Source organism: Dama dama, chromosome 16 (assembly GCF_033118175.1).
Source record: "Dama dama isolate Ldn47 chromosome 16, ASM3311817v1, whole genome shotgun sequence".
Taxonomy (NCBI): domain Eukaryota; kingdom Metazoa; phylum Chordata; class Mammalia; order Artiodactyla; family Cervidae; genus Dama; species Dama dama.
This window is the reverse complement of record NC_083696.1, coordinates 12,293,045-12,314,945: the sequence shown is the minus strand read 5'-3', so window position 1 is coordinate 12,314,945 and position 21,901 is coordinate 12,293,045. Positions and strand designations below refer to the sequence as shown.

General features: G+C 39.4%; 1 protein-coding gene across 1 annotated transcript in view; it reads right to left on the bottom strand.

Annotated features, from left to right (window-relative positions):
* Positions 1-21,901, bottom strand: part of SVEP1 (sushi, von Willebrand factor type A, EGF and pentraxin domain containing 1) — a 191,405-nt gene that overhangs the window by 53,385 nt on the left and 116,119 nt on the right. The window contains exons 20-31 of the mRNA XM_061163442.1: positions 21,580-21,671; positions 20,396-20,492; positions 18,573-18,686; positions 17,620-17,733; positions 16,612-16,813; positions 13,340-13,497; positions 10,934-11,135; positions 8,902-9,077; positions 5,606-5,730; positions 4,301-4,424; positions 3,336-3,506; positions 34-207 (exon numbers count right to left, since the gene is read on the bottom strand). Of these exons, the coding sequence (XP_061019425.1) occupies positions 34-207; positions 3,336-3,506; positions 4,301-4,424; positions 5,606-5,730; positions 8,902-9,077; positions 10,934-11,135; positions 13,340-13,497; positions 16,612-16,813; positions 17,620-17,733; positions 18,573-18,686; positions 20,396-20,492; positions 21,580-21,671 (1,749 nt within the window). The remainder of the gene's footprint in view (positions 1-33; positions 208-3,335; positions 3,507-4,300; positions 4,425-5,605; positions 5,731-8,901; positions 9,078-10,933; positions 11,136-13,339; positions 13,498-16,611; positions 16,814-17,619; positions 17,734-18,572; positions 18,687-20,395; positions 20,493-21,579; positions 21,672-21,901) is intronic.

The window sequence follows — 21,901 nt, the reverse complement described above, 5'->3', positions numbered from 1 at the left end:
AAGGCATGCAGTAATTGCCAAGATCCATCTCACCAAGACACGATGGTGAAATGCCATTCCAGCTCCCATTATCCGTACAGAACATCCTTGAATCGCCCAACAAATAGTAGCCATTGTTGCACTGGTAGGTCACTGTGCTGCCAGCATGGAAGTCCTCGGCTGAATAGAAGCCGTTCTCCAAAGGGGGTGGCACCCCACAGCTAATGCCTGGAATGTGACAGTTATGTTAGGAGCAAAATACTCAACGGACATCTTATTTATATTAAACCTGTAGTTGAGTTAAACATGAACTCTTCAATGCACACAAACATTACACTGAGAATACTATAGGAGTGGTGGCAGGCTGCAGCCACTCTTGTGCCCAGAGCATCAAGCCCAGTGTCTGGCTCACAATGGGCATGCAATTCATTCATTTAAAAGATAATCATGGAGGGACTTCCCTGGTCATCCAATAGCTAAGACTTCACGGTTCCAAAGCAGGGGGCCTGGGTTCCATCCCTGGTCAAGGAACTAGATCCCACATGCTGCAAGTAAAGATCTAAAGTGTCACAACTAAGACCCAACACAGTCAAATAAATAAATACTAAAAAAAAAAAAATAATTATGGCGACCCCGCTACCTGCCAGACGTTGTCTGGGTGCTTAGGTTGAACCAAGCAGACAAAATCCCTGCCTTACAAAGTATACTGTCTAGTCAGAGATGAGATACATGAAACAGATAAATAAGCACCAGGTGGAAAGAGATGTTATGGAGGAACTTCCCCAATCACCCTGTCTACAATAGCAGTCCTGCTCCCACCCAACCCTCTCACTTTTTTTTTTTTTTTTAATTTTTTTATTAGTTGGAGGCTAATTACTTCACAACATTTCAGTGGGTTTTGTCATACATTGATATGAATCAGCCATGGATTTACACGTCTTCCCCATCCCAATCCCCGCTCCCACCTCCCTCTCCACCCGATTCCTCTTGAAAGATCCCACCCTCGCCTTCTCCCAGAGAGTTCAAAAGTCTGTTCTGTATTTCTGTGTCTCTTTTTCTGTTTTGCATATAGGGTTATCGTTACCATCTTTCTAAATTCCATATATATGTGTTAGTATGCTGTAATGTTCTTTATCTTTCTGGCTTACTTCACTCTGTATAATGGGCTCCAGTTTCATCCATCTCATTAGGACTGGTTCAAATGAATTCTTTTTAATGGCTGAGTAATATTCCATGGTGTATATGTACCACAGCTTCCTTATCCACTCATCTGCTGATGGGCATCTAGGTTGCTTCCATGTCCTGGCTATTATAAACAGTGCTGCGATGAACATTGGGGTGCACGTGTCTCTTTCAGATCTGGTTTCCTCAGTGTGTATGCCCAGAAGTGGGATTGCTAGGTCATATGGCAGTTCTATTTCCAGTTTTTTAAGAAATCTCCACACTGTTTTCCATAGCAGCTGTACTAGTTTGCATTCCCACCAACAGTGTAAGAGGGTTCCCTTTTCTCCACACCCTCTCCAGCATTTATTGCTTGTAGACTTTTGGATAGCAGCCATCCTGACTGGCGTGTAATGGTACCTCATTGTGGTTTTGATTTGCATTTCTCTAATAATGAGTGATGTTGAGCATCTTTTCATGTGTTTGTTAGCCATCTGTATGTCTTCTTTGGAGAAATGTCTGTTTAGTTCTTTGGCCCATTTTTTGATTGGGTCATTTATTTTTCTGGAATTGAGCTGCAGGAGTTGCTTGTATATTTTTGAGATTAATCCTTTGTCTGTTTCTTCATTTGCTATTATTTTCTCCCAATCTGAGGGCTGTCTTTTCACCTTACTTATAGTTTCCTTTGTAGTGCAAAAGCTTTTAAGTTTCATTAGGTCCCATTTGTTTATTTTTGCTTTTATTTCCAATATTCTGGGAGGTGGGTCATAGAGGATCTTGCTGTGATTTATGTCGGAGAGTGTTTTGCCTATGTTCTCCTCTAGGAGTTTTATAGTTTCTGGTCTTACATTTAGATCTTTAATCCATTTTGAGTTTATTTTTGTATATGGTGTTAGAAAGTGTTCTAGTTTCATTCTTTTACAAGTGGTTGACCAGTTTTCCCAGCACCACTTGTTAAAGAGGTTGTCTTTTTTCCATTGTATATCCTTGCCTCCTTTGTCAAAGATAAGGTGTCCATAGGTCTCACCACTACTATTCAACATAGTGTTGGAAGTTTTGGCCACAGCAATCAGAGCAGAAAAAGAAGTAAAAGGAATCCAGATAGGAAAAGAAGAAGTGAAACCAACCCTCTCACTTTATATCTCCCTATCCTGCTTTTCCCCTGGTGGCTCAGTCACTAAAGAACCTGCCTCCAATGCAGGAGACACAGGTTTGATCCCTGGGTTGGGAAGATCCCCTGGAGAAGGAAATGGCAACCCATTCCAGTATTCTTGCCTGGGAAACCCCATGGACAGAGGAGTCTGGAGGGCTACAGTCCACGGGTCCCAAGAGTTAGACATAACTGAGCGACTAAACCACCACCACCACCACCCTGCTTTAGTTTTCTTCAAAGCCTTTATTCTGGCCTTTGCTGTTCTTACTTACTGTAAATAAATAATGTTACCTGTTACTTCTTGCCTTTCCTACCCACAACGTAAACTCCACAAGAAGAGAGACTTCCCCCAACTGCCGTATCTCCAGAACTTAGTTCGGTGTCTAGCACATACTGCTGCTGCTAAGTCGCTTCAGTCGTGTCCGATTCTGTGCGACCCCACAGACGGCAGCCCACCAGGCTCCCCCGTCCCTGGGATTCCCCAGGCAAGAACACTGCAGTGGGTTGCCATTTCCTTCTCCAACGCATGAAAAGTGAAAAGTGAAAGTGAAGTCACTCAGTCGTGTCTGACTCTTCGCGACCCCATGGACTGTAGCCTACCAGGCTCCTCCGTCCATGGGATTTTCCGGGCAAGAGTACCGGAGTGGGGTGCCATTGCCTTCTCCACTAGCACATACTGGGTACTTTCAAAATTGCTGAATAAATAAATGAATGGGTGCATCCAACTTAAAGAGATATAGTCCTGTTTTCCCACCCAGCAACGACCCATCTCCCTCTGGGCTCCAGGCTTCACACCTGTCTTTCCCTCCATTAATTTCCTTGGGCCACTTGGGTGCCTTCACAGGTGTGGGCTCTCTGTATCCTCATCTCCCACCTCCCTCACGGTGCCCAGCACACTTCATTACACAAAGAAAGTAATGAGTATCTGCTATATTGGCTGTTAAGAAGTACTCCACTTTTATCTAGCATTCCTCAAAAAGTGTTCTTAGGGTTCCAGTAATTTTCAAGAGCTACTGAAATGCCTTCAACAAAGGCTGCTCACGTTCACAGTGAGGCAGTGGTTGTGTCCACTGTCCTTGATTCAGGCAATACTGCACAGAGTTTCCGATCATCTGGAAGCCTGGATCACAGTACAGACTGATTTTGGAGCCTGGCTTTACGTCTCTTGATGCAGTTCGCAGATGAGGTACCGATCCTTCTAAAGATGGGCAATCTGAGGGCAAAGAACACTGGTTCAGAACTTGTCAGAAACACACAGGCAACATCACCAGGTTAAGGGTTTCAAATCATATATTGTACCAGCATTTGAGAGCCACTCTATTGATACTAAAACAAGATAACATGTAACCAGATCTCTGGCATGCAAAAATTCTAGAAAAAAACTACTGGATTCAACAAACAACTTTTCCTCTTTCAGCCGAAGTCTGCTGAATATTTTTAAGGAAAATGGTATTTTTGAATTACAAATAGTATTTCAGAATTAATAAAATGTCCTTATGAGTTAACAAAAGCCATGAATTCTAGGATATCTTCAGAACTTCTTTAAATATTATATATTGAATTTTAGAAGGGAGCTGGGACCAGAGGGCAGAGTTTGACCACTCAGTATGTATATTATTATATCTATTTCTTTTCCCTCTCTGCTACCTGCACGTGGATGACGGCTAGGAATTACAGAGCCAAGAGAGTACCCCATGTCAAACTGGGGGACAGGACTTCAATAGGCATTTAAGAAAAATTAACCATATCGCTCTGCTCATCCTATTTTCCTTATTTTACCTTTGTTCAGGTTTCCTGCACAATTATTTTGTACAGTATTTTGTGCAGTATTGTGTATTTAAGTATTAAAAAATAACAGACCCTTTAGATAAGGTAGGCTAAACATGAATTATTAGGTAAACTGACAAGCACACACTATTTGACCAGTAGAGAATCAAATGTCTCCTTTTGCTAGAAAATCCCAGAGTAATCAAGAGACAGCAGAGTCTAAAGAAGAAGGAAGCTAACCTGAACAGAATATGCTCTTCGGATTGATCTTCACTCTCCCCACAATTCCCGACAGGAAATCAGGCCAGGCTAGCACGTTTCCTTTACTGAGTTCCTCTGGGCATGAGGTGGCCAGCGATTTCACCTGAAAATTTACAAATCCATCTTTTAGACAAACCTCACTTGCTTCTGGAAGACAGAGTTATCATATCTTAATCTGGTCCTGCTGAGAACATTCACATACTTGTGAGGGGCAGGGGGCGGGAAGCAGAGTTTTGGATGTAGGGTGTGATTTCAGGGGCAAAGGAAAGTTCTCTTCCTTTTCTCTCTCTCCCCTCTCCCCCCACACCATTCCCTTCACCAAATATTTCATAGTCACTGGAAATTCTGAAATTCTACATATAGAATTTCTCATCTAAAATTCTGCAGTTTGTCAAGGTGTTGTAGGGGCGCTTCTTCTCTGGCCTCCTATGTCTGACCTGGAGGTGAGAAAGCTGAGGTTCAGGCAAGTTCTGCCACAATAATAGTAAGAGTAAACATCTATCAAGCACTTTTGCTGTTCTTTAGTCACTAAGTTGTATCCAACTCTTTGCAACCCCATGGACTGCGGCCTGCCAGGCTCCTCTGTCTATGGGATTTCCCAGGCAAGAATACTGGAGTGGGTTGCCATTTCCTTCTCTTGGGGATCTTTCTGACTCAGGGATTGAACCCACGTCTCCTGCATTGGCAGGTGGGTTCTTTACCACTGAGCTACCGGGGAAGCCTGTCAAGCCCTTACTATGTGCCAAACGATACCTCAATGTTATATGCAGGACTTGGTTCCATTCTGCCAAAACTCCACTATGCAGTTCTATTTGTTTATCTTTAATAGATTTGAAAACTGAAGCATAGAGAGATGGGGTAACATGTTCAAAATCTTCAGAGTGAGTTCATGGTGAAACTGGAACTTGAACCCAGGCCATTGGACTGTAGGCTGGCTTTAACCACTAGCCCATCTGTTACTCTGTATGTGTGATCTTGTGCCAGCCCTAAATTTCTGCTTCTTGAGTCAGAGGGATTGGAAATATTCTTCTCTATGATTCTTTCTAGTTCTGAAATCACAAGATTTTATGAAACAGTCATGTCCAATAAAATTATAAAACATCACCAAGACACTGTAAATAACCTCTGCCTAGCTTAGTCTACTACCATAGCATCAAATGATACTGCCGGTAACTTCTGAAAACTCAGCGGTGGCATAGATACGGTAGCATTAGGCTGTGCACATTTGTACTAGGTTTGTACCTTTGCATGTCATTACTGTCATACACTGAAAATGGAATTGACCTGCTGTGGAGACAGGACATAGTCCCAGAGGTTGAGCTGGCTTATGGAGCCCACAAAAGACTCAGCTGGGTTGAATCCCTCTCCTTTTGTGTCCTGTTCTTGCCCAAGAACCAATGAACCACCACCTAAAGAGAAACGGAAAGAAAAAAGGAAGAAGAGTGGCCTGGCTGTTATTTCTAAAATGCTAACTTAATGAGGGCACAGCCTATACAAATGTATCAGGGGAAATTATAGAGAAGTTAAATTATCTACATTCACTGCATGATTTATCAGTAAGATGAGTTCGACATTTTATACAGCAACTGAAAAATCAGTCAAAGACGATTTGGAACACAAGATTGGATTTATAAATATTTACCTATAAAACTACATATATATATGCATATAATATTTTATGTCAACAAAGTAGCTAAGTCCTTTTTTGCCTCTTTTGCTCTAGGAAATTATCCTCTGTGACAGATTACCAGTAGCTGCTCTTCATTATCTTATTCTTTAGCCTATAATGCTTAAAGTTCTATTACCAATTCCAAGGAACATTCCTTCCAGTAGCCACCTAATGACCTGATCCAAAGGAAACTCTTCAATATTCACCTCTGGTGACCTCTCTGTATCACTTGTTTCTTGGAAGCATTTCCTTCTACTAACCTGCCCTTCCTGGCACTCTAGAAGGTCTGTACCCCTCGAGAGCCACCCTCCCCCTTTTTCCACTCTGCTTTGTGGCCACACGGTCGACACCCATGGACTATACCTCCTGGTTTCTTCAGTCCTCTGGCCTCTGTTTGTCTGACCAATGAAGAGACCAGCCCTTGTCTCTCAGTGGGATGAGAGACAAGTTTAACTTCTTGGATAACTTCCGCCCAGGCAACAGATGGAAGGGGCTGCTTTCCTCTCTCTTGCATCACTGGTTTGTAGGCATGATGGTTTGTAGGCAAACCATCACTACAGGTTTGCCTACATTCTGGTGACAACTCCCACCCTCTGTCACTTCATGTGCATCTCTTGTGACTTTCCATCGCTACTAGTCATGGGGTATTTTACTACATTTTGGTTCTCTTAACCTTGCCCAGGACAGCATGCTAAGTCATTTCAATTGTGTCTGACTCTTTGTGACCCTATGGACCACTGCCTGCCAGGCTCCTCTGTCCATGGGATTCTCCAGGCAAGAATACTGGAGTGGGTTGCCGTTTCCTACTCCAAGGGATCTTCCCAACCTAGGGATCAAACCTGCGCCTCTTATGTTTACCTGCATTGGCAGGAGGGTTCTTTACTACTACCTGGGAAGCCCACATCTTTGAAAACAGTCCTTTCATGAAATTCTTCAGTTATCCTTCTTGCGTGTGTCACTTGTTTCCTGCCAGGAGCCCTCCTGATTGCAGTTGGTTTCCATGATAGCATCCTCCCCTGATTCTCCTTGAACCTTTCTGCTCATCCTCACTCTCCCTTCTCCACCTGCCTCTTAGATTCTGATGAACCCAGGATTCTACCCTTGGCTTCCTCTCTTCTTCTTTCAGTTATTCTCCCATGCCTGCCACTCCATGTCTGTAGAACCCTCATTCATGATTTCCCAATCTATATCTTTCTTTTATAAAATTAACAATTAAAAATGAATACATACACATGGAAGAACATTTTTAAAAATTAAGTATAAGGAATTCTTCCTACTCAGGAAAAATCATTTAACAGTTCTGTGTGTTTCTTTCTAGATTATATGTTTTTAAAATTATTTTTTTTAGTATGTGTGTATGAGAGAGATTTTAAAACACACAGCATAGGATCCTACTACACATGATGTTGGAAGCTTGCTTTTCTTGAACATATTTTCATTTCATGAGTTTTAATAGTTACTTTATTATGTGAATGCACAACAATACATAATTTTCTTAATTAACTGAGTTAACAAGTATTTCTTAATGGATACTGGAGTTGTTTCCAGGCTTGGTACCAAGGTAATGCTGAGCTAAATATATAGATAACATAGATATTTGTTCAGATCACTGATTCTTTCTTTTTGATTAATTCCTGGTAGAGAACTGTTGGTTCCATGTAAAGAGTTTCTCTAAGGCTGTTGATGAATGTTTCTAAATAGCTTCCCAGAAAGTCTGGATCAATTTTCACACCCCCCAGGACTCTATAAGAGCATTCACCATGCTGAATTCTTGACAAACAACCTATCACTAAAAGACAATTCTGTAATTTTGATATAAAATGGTATCAAATTATGTTTACATTCGTGGGATTAAAATTCATACTCAATATGTCTAAAACCAAACACAGAATCTTCCTCTATCCCTAATTCTTGCTCTAATAATGGTCCTTTCTCAAGAATTTCTATTTCACCTAATACAGTCTTCAATAAATCTGGTCAACCAAACCACAGTCAGTCATTCACTAGGGTCGGTCAAATGGAGTTCTGCAATAGTTATGGACTATAATTCATTCTTATTACTGTGGTCAGAGAACTGTCCCCATGGGTAGCTACTATTATAGTTCCAATTCTTTTAAGATAGAAACTTTTTTTTTTTTTTACCATAAATGAAATAAATGCTTATTATAAAAATATCAGAAAAGGACCAAGAAGAAATATAAAAGCCACCTAAAATCTCACCACCCAGAGAAGGGCGAGTTAAAAACAACAACACAAAAAGAAGCCAGCACTTCCCTTCAGAGGATAACACCACTTCCTGCAGAAACACTTTTAATGTTTCCTTATTTACTACAGGGAGCCTCCAGCTGTTCCTGCTCACATGACATACGTCACAGAAGAACCTAGATAGAGCAGGCTTATTGCCAGGTACAATGCTGAGAACCCTGGAACACTTAATACTTCTGCATTCCTTCAAAACTCAACTCTCTAAATATTTGTTTAAAAGTATTTTTAGAAGAGAGTCTGAGTTCTATGAGAAAAGGGGCATAAAAGATAGATAACTATTAGCAGTGCTCCAGCTTATATTCTGAATCTACTTGTCTAGTGTGTATACTGATCACAAACCACACCTAAAAAAAAAATAACAGACAAAACCAACAAATAAAACACCAGCAATTAATCTCCTTCTTGAAAGATAATTTAGTAGTCATGTACAGTCAGTTCAGCATGCATCTTGGTAGTCTTATTTTCGATCCCAAAGGCATTTCTTATACAAAGTCATACAGTTCACCTAGGAAAAGCTTCTAATAATTCACAGTCTGGATAATTAGGAGGTGGTAAATGGGAGTGATGACTCAGCAAACTTGATGTTCATCAAAGCACCACCGCCTCTAGCATCAGATGGAATTATATTCTGTTTGCTAAGACATACCAGGGATGGGTGATCCAACAGAGAGGCCCATGCCACCGTCGGATAACTTCCCATCGATGTAGACTTTCCAGGCTCCACCAGTACTCGTCCAAGTGATGGCAATGTGATGCCAATTGCCGTCATTCACAGCGGGACAGTCTGTTATTTTTTCCTTGCCATTTACATAAAGAACCCAGCTGCACAAAGATTCAAGGGATACAATCATCAGTCATATGTTGTAATCCCATATGTGGGGCATGTTATGATCTTTCTTCCTTTTTTGTGGGTAAAGGACTTTGGGTCCAACCATTACCTCTTTTTCTCCATTTGAGCCATGTTTCATAGAAGCAGAGTTGATTACTAATTACCTTTGATTGTTCTGTAGCTCATTGAAAACTGGTTTGTGTTTCCTAAACACTGAGGGGTAGGGAAAATGCCTTAGGACAAGCTGAAACAAACTGGCCCAATTTGAGATAATTCACCAACTGTCTATTCTAGAGAGAATGAGTCAAGAATGGAAGGAATGAGAGTTTCGCAAATGTCAGTCTGGTTTCTTTTCTCTAGGATGTATGTTCCTACAACTTGGAACAGACTTCAGAGATGTCCTAGGAAGTCAGTCCTATCTCTCTGTTGCCAGAACAGTCACTTGGCAGATGAAGTACATTGATGCAAGAGAAAGAATCATTAGCACTAAACTAGGTGACCAGCCACAAAAGGGTTCCAACAACCATGTCACTTCGAGAAATGTTCAAGTTAAGAAGCAGTGGAAAGTGGAGTATCTTCAAAAGCAAATGGAGAAAAAGAAAAGATTAGGGGGAAACTGATAGAGAAGAAGTCATTAAGTAACTGTATCAGCAGCTCCTAAACCCCTATTCAAAGATGATTATGAAAAGATATTTCTAAAACACAAATTGTTTCCCCACTGTTTTTCCTCCCCAAACTCAAGCAGGCAACAGGTTTTCTCTTCCTATGCAATCTGTCTTGGGGGAGGATTTTGAAATTTCTTACATTTTGTTTCTGAATGTTCAAGTCCACTAAGAAGGATAGGGTTTGAGGACGCGAAGATTTTCACCAGAATAGTGAGAATCTCACGGACTGAGGCAAGGAAGGAGAGCTCAATGTGTTGTCCTTGAGGCCTGCAACCGGAGCAAAAGGCCACACGGTTGGGTAGACCTGGGAGGAAAAGGCCATGTGGCGTGCCACAGCATCTCTCTTAATCAAAAGGCATAAACTCGCAGCCTTGCCAAGGACTCCACACGTGGCAAACAGCAGAGGTTCTGAAAGGACCACAGAGGCGGGGGTAGTGGACAGCTCAGTGTTCGGCAGGGTGGACAGACAACCAGTGATGGAAGTCCTGCCTAGCTGGTGGCTCTTTAGCAAGACTCTGTGGGTTTTAGATGATCCATGAGTATCTAAGACAGGAGAAGCAGTCACTAGTGAAAGAAATCAGAGAAACAGCTGAAGTTGACTTTCCTATCAGCCCAGAGGGATGGGGCCCCGAACTGGAACTAATTGATCTAAAAAGACACCAAAAAATGTCACCTTGCGCACTGGAGATTTCAAATGGATTCTTATTCAATACAAGGGTCTTCCAAGGACCAACAGTGCCACGGAAATCCTTTGACCTTTGGCCACTCTGATATGCAAATAAAGGAGCACTGGTCTGAACAGTCAGTTTGACAATTCTGCCACTTCCATGGTGTGAGATTTGGGAGGGTAAAGCATTTAGCTTCTCATTCATTTCACCTGTTAAGGGGCATCAGTTCTTCAAGTCCTTGTGAAGCTCAAATGAAATAATACACATGAAAATACCCAGGCTTACTTGGTGGTTCAGATGGTAATATTTAGCAAATAGCAAAACACAATACACGTATAAGGTACTGCCACTGAAACGCTGTCTTCATATAGGACCTGTCCCGATGCTCTGTTTGACTCGTCACCCTGTTGTCCTGTTGGAACACTTGAGCCTCCTACCGCTCCATCCCCACCCATGTCAGTTCTAACCTGGTGCCAGGATAAGTCCTAACATGGCCTTCCTGATGTCTCTGCTTACCCGTTATAATCGGTTAGGAGGAAGGTATTGTCACTGCCATTCTCCAGGGCATAGGAGATCGGCGTCCCGTAATTAGTGTCGTCAGACGATTTCATCCAGAATGTGCAGGTTATAGCATGGAGGGACGGAAGCACACCATCCAGCATGACATAACCATAAATGGCAGAAACTTCAAAATCCAGGTTAAAGCCTGCAGACTGTTCTGCAACAAATAAGAGAAGTATGAGAGGACACACAGATGGCCAAGAGACACATGAAAAGATGCTCAACACCACTAATTATTAGAGAAATGTAAATCAAAACTACCATGAGGTATCACCTCACATGGTCAGGAGAGTCATCACTAAAATGTCTACAAATAATAAATGCTGCAGAGGGTGTGGAGAAAAGGGAATCCTCCTCTACTGTTGGGAAGGCAAACTGGTGCAGCTACAGTAGAAAACAGGATGGAGGTTTCCTCAAAAACCAGAAAACAGAACCACCATATAACCCAGCAATTGCAATCCTGGGCATATATCTGAAGAAAAGTCTAATTCTAAAAGATACATGTACTTCAATGTTCATAGCGGCACACACACATATACACACAAATGGAGTACTACTCAGACATAAAAAGAATGAAGTGGAGTGAAGTCACTCAGTTGTGTCTGACTCTTTGCGACTCCATGGACTGTAGCCTACCAGGCTCCTCCGTCCATGGGACTCTCCAGGCAAGAATACTGGAGTGGGTTGCCATTTCCTTCTCCAGGGGATCTTCCCAACCCAGGGATCAAACCTGTGTCTCCTGCATTGCAGGCAGACGCTTTACCCTCTGAGCTACCGGGGAAGCCTGGTAATGAATGAACTAATGCCATTTGCAGAAACATGGATGGACCTAGAGATTATCATACTAAATGAAGTAAATCATATGGAGAAAGACAAATATCATGGTATCACTTATCTGCGGAATCTAAAAAAAACGATGCAGATGAACTTATTTATGAAACAGACTTACAGACGTAAAAAACAGGCTAATAGTTACTAAATTGGGTAACAGGATAAATTTGGAGTTTGGGACTAGAAGATATAAACTACTGTACATAAAATGAACAAGTTTAGCAAAGGGAGCTGTATTCAATATCTTGTAATATAGTCTAGGGAAAAGAATATGAAAAAGAATATATATACATGTATATATAAACATATATAACTGAATCACTCTGGTTATACCAGGAACTAACAAAACATTGTAAATCAACTACACTTTAATAAAAAGAAAATATCATGGCAGTTGTGAAGCATTTTTCAATTGTCTAAGATAGTAGCAAGTACACAATACTATCGCCAAAGAAGCTCATTTCAGTAAATGTGATTATCTGAGAAGCAATTTCAAAATAAACACATATTGCTTACAAAATAAATAACATATTCCTTCTTTTGTATTTTGTACTTCTTTTATTATTATTATTTTTATTGAGATATAACTGATTTACAATATTAAATAAGTTTCAGGTGTACAACACAGTGACTCACAATTTTAAAGGTTACATTCCATTTATAGTTATTATAAAATACGGACTGCCTTTCCTATGCTCATCCCCGCAGCCTATTTATTTTATTCATAGTAATGTGTACCTCTTCTACGCCTACACCCACCCTACCCTCCCATCTTCCCCCTTCCACTAGTAACCACTAATTTGTTCTCTGTATCTGTGAGTCTGTTTCCTTTTTGTTCAACAAATTGTTTGAAATAAAACCAACAGTGCATATCCAAGACAGGAGAAGCACTCAGCAGTGCAAGGAAGCTTTGAAACAGAATAGCTGGAAGGAGAGGTGGGGCTGGGGAGTCATTCAAGATGAGAGACTAAGCACCTGTGGGCTGATGGGAATAACTCAAGGGAGTGGGGTAACTCAATGGGAATAACTTAAGTAACTGACACTGCAGGAGAGAAGGGGGTGTCCACTGCGAGGGCAACAGTCCATTCCTGCTGAGGGCCCTGGCTCTTCCCCATTTCAGGAGCCCCAATCCTGCATATCCCACTCAACAGAACAAAAGTCCTATAGCTAGAAGACTCCTATGCTCTGAGAAAGCAGTTGAGCATTAATTCTCTAAACATATCCATGGACTCTGAACAATCTAAATCAAGTGACTTATCCAAGTGTCCTTTCTAAACACGTAGAATGTGAAGAGTTCTGTTAAATTCGATTTTCTCCATTTCACCCTTGCATCTCTAAGCTCAACCTCCTCCTCTGTGCTCCTGGAGATAACATGAGCCAGTTTACTGGATGGCTGTGAAGACTAAATAAGTACAAAATGCTTCACATAGTTTTTGGTATACAGACTGTGCTTAGCGCAGGTAAAGATTGATGTCGTTATTGTATCCCTATACTTGGTATCGTTCTTAACAACATTAAGCTCACATATACCTGTTTCACACCTGCTGCCTGAAAATCCTGGCTGACATTTACAGCTGTATGAATTTAATTCATCCACACAGGTGGCCTGGTTTTTACAGGGGTTAGACTGACATTCGTTGATGTTCAACTCACAGTGAGTCCCTGTGAAGCCTGCCGCACAGTGGCACCTGAAAGAATACAAAATGTTGTAACAATTAGCATAGCTGCAGAAAGGCATTAGAAGCAGCCTCCCATTAATGACAGCACTGTCTCAAAAGACTCTGGAAAGTTTAGTGCTAATATGAGCTCTCTTGTATGTGGAATCTAAATATACATATGTGTATACACAGCCACCCACACACACACCTGCACACACACCCACAGCCTACAAAATAGACTGGTGGTTGCCAGAGGCATGGGGTGGGAAAAATGGGTGAATTGTTTTGTTTTTTCTTTTTTTTCAGTTTACCTGAATTTTTAAAAAATCCTGACATGCTGAAACACATTTTCCACATTAAAACGGTGCTTTAACTATTACTTTTTAAAGTTCATTCAAATAAACCTATTTAAGACAACATATACTTGAAATGTTACAGTGGTAAAAAATAGAGTAGAAATTAGTTCAGGTCAAGGTGAAGTATTGGCACGTTGGCAATTTCTCTCACCACGAAGTGCTAGGAAAAAATATAAAAAGTTCACACACTCTTCTAAACACTTATATATGCCATGCCAAGTTGCTTTAGCTGTGTCTGACTCTCTGTGACTCCATGGACTGTAGCCCGCCAGACTCCTCTGCCCATGGGATTCTTCAGGCAAGAATACTGGAGTGGGTTGCCATGCCCTCCACCAAGGGATCTTCTTGACCTAGGGACTGAACTTGTGTCTCTTATGGTCTTCCTGCATTGGCAGGTGGGGTCTTTACCACTAGCACCACCTGGAATCCCCACATACATTAATTCAATCCTTATAACGATGAAGAATATTATCATTCCCAGTTTATAATGAGTAAATTGTGGCTCAGAAAGGTTAAGTTGCCCAAGTCCTCTTGATACTAAGTTGGCGGGGGGACTTTGATCACAATCAGGATGCCATACAGTCTCTGGGGGAATGCAAGAAGCCATTTAAACTCCTCCAAATGGAAAATACATTGGATGATGTCAAATACTGACAGAGTGGCATGAACCATGTGGCAAAGTCAAAGAAAGTGGCGGGTTTGCACTTTCAGAGCCCTGTATGTCCACTTCTACTACGAATTCTAGGAGATGACCGTCCAGGTGTGCAAGGACACGTATAACAAATGTTCACAACAGCATCATTCTACATGTTCATGAAGAAGTGAATGGGAAAATAAACTATGATATAATTATCCAATGGAATACTAATTGGCAGTTGAAATGAGTAAACTAGAGGCAAATATACCAACATTGATAATACACAGTGTTGAAAGGAAAAATAAAATACAAAAGGATTATATACATATATATAATGATACTACTTATATTAATATGTAAAACTATACTATTTATTGTTTATGAAGTCATATATGTAGTAAAGCAAAGTCTGAATGAGAAAGCTATAAACCGACTTCAAGACAGTGGTTACTACTAGTGAAGAAGAGGAATGTGTGTGTATGTGCACACTTATTGGAGGGACTCCAAATCTATCTTTAGATTTTATTTTTGTAAAAATGAAAGATATAAACCAAATACAGCAAAAGACTAAGGATTGATCACTACTGTGGTGAGTGTATGACTTTTATTATTCTTTGTAATTTTTAGTATATCTGAAATATCTTTAATTAAAAAGGATCTGTCCAATAAATATAGTTAATATTACTACTAGCATCTTTATATGGGGACCTCTTTGATATTGGTAATAATATAAATAAATGGTATTTGGAGGTTTAAAAGAAAATTTCAGTTGGAATTGGCGGGCATCTTTACGGAGTTCTGTGTATTTGACGGTAAACCTATTTTGGCTAGAATTTTACTCATCTTTATCTGTCCGTGCTTTTTTTTTTTTTTTTTGCAATACTTTAAAAATATTTGTTTTTTTAAATTTTATAGATGTATAGTTGATTTACAATGTTGTTTTAATTTCTGATGTATATCTGTCCATGTTTGATATCATTATAGTAGTTCAGTATCTCTGTGAAATAGATTCACGTCGGTGGCAACTAGTATTCCTTTTGAAGGAGGAGAGTTTGCCTTCTTCACCTTTCCTCTAGTTAGGATTTAGACAAATTTGGTATTTATCAATTGTTTTGGACCCTGGGGAGAGTTTGGAACTCTTGCTGTTCATCTGGAAATGTCTCATTGCTATATGCTTGAAGATACCAAAAAAACCTATGAAAAGTTTATGCTACACTAAGATCTCATTTTCATGTTAAGAGTGAAAGTCTCACTGACAGAACTGGCTCCCTATTTCTTCCAGATAGTGTTCTAGCTCTCTTGGGGAATGGTAATGGAAGGGGGCTAGGAAATGTTGCAACTGAGGTAGAAATTTTTTTTTTTTTTAACTTTTGAAAACTTGCAGAACCAGTTGCTTGCTGAGGATAGTAAAGTTCCCTAAAATTCTGCAAGCAAAGCCAGCCTGTCTTTTTGTACTGCAGGAGCCACAGATCCTGCAAGGGGACGTGAATGGAACAGAGCAGACTTGATAGTGATTAAAAAAAAAAAGTGTTGGTTTTCAAACTGCTTTCTACTGATATCCTAAGACCTGCCTCAGGAAGCCAGTCTTTCTCCCCAAAAACACCACTATTTTCAACCACAAAAGCTTAGCTTTAATTTTTTTTATTTGTTTACACTCTGATTTCCCTGGAAACAAGGGACACTAAACTAAAAAAAAAAAGCTTGAAAACCATGGTCATAGAACGGCACTGTGACAGTAGAATTGCACTATTCCTTCTGATTTTAGTTGGTGGGAAAACTCCAGCTAAAATATAAAACATTTAAAACTGGGTTTTGAATAGTGATTCTGCATTTGCTTTTGAATAAATGTCCTTCCTTTTATCTTTTATGACTTCCCAAATATAGAATAATGGTTTCAAAGTCTGGCTGTGCTTCAGAAACACAGGAGAACTTAAAACATACAGATTGTCTATTATAAAATTCCAGACTTTATCCAAGAGGTAGGAAATCAGAACATCAGGTGGTAGTCAGATTCTACCATAGCTTATCCTTGGGCTAGGATTTGGGAAGGGCTGGCCTGGGATTCAAAGTAATACTCTGTAAGACGGCAGAATGACTGAACAGTTAAGATAAGAAAAACAGCAAAAAGAGTCAGGCTTAGTCTATTATTACCTGAAGCTATTGGCACCATCCTTGCAGGTAGCTCCATTTTTGCATGGTTGGCTGAGACACTCATCCATATTTATGTCACACCGGGTGCCCAAAAATCCAGGTGGGCATTTGCACAAGAACCCCCCAAGCTGATCTTCACAGACTGCATTATTTAAACATGGGCTTGATTGGCATTCATTGACTTCTGTTTCACAGTGTAGGCCTGGGGATGGATGAGGATGAGAGACAGCCCAAAGGTTAACCCCTTTGGAAAACTGGAATCAAGGTGAGGACTTACTCCTTGGAGGATGCTGCTTCGAAAGGATGAAAGGGAGGCTGCAGAGCCACTGGCTGACCAAACAGGTTTGAGACCTATCCCTAAATAAGTTCTGGCTTTTCTAAATCATTTTAGGACTGTATTTTTGATAATCTGCTCTTTTAATCTTACCTTTTTCTGGAACTAACATTAGCAATGAACATCTAACTGAGATACTGTTTAAATAAAAATGAAACTACCACATATAGTTCAAAATGTTCATCTGTATCTTTGATCTTGCCTCTTTCTATCACTGATCATTTTCTGTTTTGGACTTATTCTTTACCAGTTATATATGTGTGTGTATATATATATACATACACATATACATTCTATTATTTAGCATTCACTTACAATAACATTTTATATAATTCATCTCCAGTTACTTCTTGAGTGTTTGTCTTAGCATATAAACTCAAGTCTTCTCTTTCTGTCTCTATATATACATATATACACAGACATGTACAAGAACATATTATTTTTCTGAATTGCTTTAGTCAATTTTGGGGCCCAATGCTCTCTTACCTCTAAATACTTCAGAGTGAATTTCCTCAAAAATAAGGACTTTCACTTATAAAATCATGGCACAGTTATAAAATCAGAAAATTAACATTAACTTTTATAATGTCACATATATACCCAGTAAATATAATGATTTATGAGGCTTTATAGAACTATTTAAAAGACAACTAGGAAGAATGAAAACATCTTACCCATGTATCCTTTCACACACATGCAGTGATAACCATCCAGGCCATCAACACAAGTTCCTTTATTTAAACAAGGACTGGAGCTGCACTCATTTACATTTTCTTCACATAGCTGACCTGTAAAGAATCACAGAATATTTGCACTTGACAAAACTGAAAGGAGTTTAAGACTAATAGTTTCAAGCAAGTTGTTCAAGTGTAAGAGCAGAGAAATTGGAAATCAAGGCTAATATGCTTGTGGAAAAAATATGCACTTTGCCAAATATAATTATTTGCTGAATAATATTCCAATAAATGTTATACATAGGGGTTCCCAGGTGGTGCTAGTGGTAAAGAACCTGCCTGCCAATGCAGAAGACATAATGAGATGTGGGTTCGATCCCTTCCCTCCAGGAAGATCCCCTGGAGAAGGGCATGGCAAGCCAGTCCAATATTCTTGCCTGCAGAATCCCATGGACAGAGAAGCCTGGTGGGCTACAGTCTACAGGGTCACAAAGAGTTAAGACACAACTGAAGCGACATAGCATTGAAGGATATCTACCTACCTACCTACCTCACATTTTCTTTATCCATTCATCTCTTGATATATACTTAGCTTGTTTCCATATCTTGGCCATTGGCTATTGTGAATAATGCTGCAATGAACATGGAAGTACAGATATCTCTTTGAGATAGTGATTTCATTTCTTTGAATGGATACCCAGAAGAGGGATTGCTGGATTGTATGGTAATTCTATTTCCAATTTTTTGAGGAAGCTCCATACTGTTTTCCACCATGGCTGAAGCAATTTACATTCCCACCAAGAGTGTACAATAGTCCCCTTTACTCCATGTCCTCACTAGCACTGTTATCTCTTACCTTTTGATGATAGCCAATCTAACAGGTGTGAGATGGTAACTCATTATTTTAAGGTTTCAAAGGTTTATACTGTAAGAATGAGACACTCTTTCCTTACCTGTGTAACCAGATGGGCATTCACAAATGAATTCTCCAACTCGGTCTTTACAAATTCCATTGTTGTGGCAGGGCAGTGAGCTGCATTCATCAATGTCTATCTCACATTTTAAGCCTAAAATGCAAACACTGAAGGTCAGTCAAAGAAAGGATGAACAGAACTGTCCTTTAAAGGTAATTACCCCAATAACCTGAATTTATAAGGAGTGGCAGTGACAAAGAAAAAGGCACTATCTTAGGAATTACCATCTATTTAAGTATTTCATGAAGGTATTACCTCTTTCTAAATAGATTTAAGCTCTCCTTACAAGGATACATAAAAGACAGCAAAAGATCCCAAGTCAGAAGTAGGGGGGAAAGAGGGAAATCTGGAAGCATAAAATGGAGCCAGGAATTAGTTTGATTTCAAAGTGAAAAGTAAAAAGTCATATGTACTTGTTACCAAGGCCACTTGGATGAGGAATGGGGGTGGTGCTAGATCCTGCCAGATCTCAACTCATATGCCATGTGTCCTAGAATAGGGTTTAACTTCTCATAGGGTACACACAGTCTTTCTATGGACTAATTCTGCTGAAACCCATGTTCTTCTACATGAGGAGATCTCAAAGAATGGTCTCTGGATCAATAGCATCAGTAATCCCCTGGGAATGTGACAGAAATGCCACAGTCTGTGTTTTAGGAAATCCTCCAGATGATTCTGATGCGCATCAAAATTTGAGAATCACTGTCATATACTATGCTTTTCTCAACAAATTCCCATTTATAAAATTCTAGGACAAGATTATTATTTCTTATGGAATGTTGGGACAAAAATTCCTATAAAAATTGAAACATACACACACATACATGTGTGCACATGCTGAAATAAGTGGAATGACAGTATTCTGTATTTTGTCTTCCAACTTCTCTTTTGTGGTGAATTCTTTCATCTAAATACCACTTTTCGCATTAAAATACTTCATGCTGGTGACACAAAACTCAAAAAGGAAAAACTGCATTTCTAGAAGAAAACAGGAAATTATTTTAAATGAGCTGCAACATTTAATATATAGTTCATTTCTCCTCAAAAAAAACATTATCTTTCTGTACTGAACTGGAATTTGAATCAAGCTGCAAGAAAACACAATTCTTACATAATTCCTACATAATCAAGTTCAAAGCCATACTGTTTTCCTAAGCACAGCTTGCAGAAAGACAGAAATAAACAACACATCATGGCCATAAGAACTTCCATTTGTGTGAAACAAATGAGAGAAACTGGAGTTTGTTTAAAAATGTTTATGCTAGACAATCTGTTCTAGGTTGAGTGTCATGCATTTAATTTGTGTCAGAATGCAACCTTGGACATGACCTCTGGAACCGTATTCAAATTTAAATTATAAGTTACGATGTGATTTTTTCACAGAGAAGATGATTCTTTATTCTTCCTCCAAAATATACAAAGAAAATTGTCATTTGTAAGATCTGTATAGTTTTTTCATATATTGGTTTGTCTTGTTCAACCAAATTTTTGTGCATCATTATCTTTTTAAGTTTTTTTTTTTATGTAGACCATTTTTAAAGTCTTTATTAAATTTGTTACAATAGTGCTTCTGTGTTTTGGTTTTTTGGCTACAAGTTATGTGAGATGTTTAGCTCCCCAAACAGGGATCATACTTGTAACCCCCTGTCTTTTTGAAGTTTAAATCTTAATCACTAGATTGCCAGGGAAGTCCCCAGTCTGATGTATCTTATGGCATTCATCTTTAAAGTTTCAAAGTTTGATACTTCAAGTTACAATGATGCAGTAGGAAAGATACATGGAAATTTGCATTCCTCTGTTACCTGTATATCCAGGCAGACAGAGACACACATAACCACGGCCCAGTTGTTGGCAGGTTCCACCATTGTGGCAGGGGTTTAAGAAGCATTCATGGAAAACCTGTGAAAAGAAAATTCATCAGAGACGAGTCCATTTCAGAGCAACTCTGAGTAGGGAGTTAGAAGATTCACAGCGTTAGCTGGTTCCTGTTTCCAAGTGAGCCCAGCAGGACTGCTGCCAGCGTAACATTGGTACCCGCCACATGCGGGCACAAATGCTGTATACTATTCCTGAGTGATGCTCTGCTAAACCCAGGCAGTGTCACTCAACGCTGGCTGCGTGTCAGACTTCATTAAAGGCATTTAAAAAGTTTGCTAAGGACGGGTCCCAACTCAGACCAGTTAAATCAGGAATCTCTGGAAGTTACATCTGTGCATCATTATTTTAAAAAGTTAGCCAGTGGATTCTAATATGTCTCCAGAGGTGACAGCCATGTCTTTAGAGGTTCTATGTCCATTGGGCTCAGTTTCAAAGCTTCACTTATGAAGCCCTTACAAGTGAGAATGTTTGGAAGCAGGAAGTTAAAATAAGAAATATAACTTCATTATCCTCCTTAAAAATACTTCAAGCCTTGGAATTTATTATGACATTGGGCAAGGTGCATTCAGACTAATGACTGAATCACTCAAAATAATTGGTCTTTACTAGTCTTTAAAAAATAAATGGAGAACAATTATGAGTTATGTTTCTTAATTTTTAGAAAAGTCACAAGTTTTCTCCAATAAATGATTTCCCCCATTCCCGCTGGCAAAAAATCTAAGTATCTTTCATGGAAGTTGAGTAACTTGTCCTGCTAATCAGAAAAAGTCTTTGGCTAATCCCAACATGCTTACTCAAATGATGGGTTATGCTCATGGTACATGTTAATAATTAGCAAATCAAAAGACTCTCCACATCCACAATTCTCTACACCAGACATCACAGGGAAAAATTCCAATTTCTGGTACTTAGGACTTCTAATGGCACATTCTTGGAAAGTTCCTATTATAAGTCATACGCAAATATAATTATTCATTGATAATATTCATGAGCCTTGATTAGTTGAAGTTTCAAGTCTGGTAGTTTTCCTCTGTGTGACATGTATAATGACAAATTGTTTTCCAAGCACTCCATTAGAGAAAATTTTATAAGTACAAAGTAGACTTGCCTGACTGCTGACTTCATACTTCTTTTTGACATGGCCAGAAGAAGCAAGAAGTACTGTACTTTCCTCTGCTGCGGAGAAAGTTGAACTAAAGCCTAATAAAGTTAAAGGGAAAATATCTGAGAAAAGTATTTGGTGTATTAGATATTGCCAATTAAGTACATTCTATTTTTTTCCTTTTTCTTTTTTAATTGAAGTACAGTTGTCTTTGAATATTGTGTTAATTTCTGCTGGGTAGCAAAGTGGTTCAGTTTTAAATATATATATATATATATATATAATGAATATATAATAATATATATTTTTATATATTTGATTCTTATTC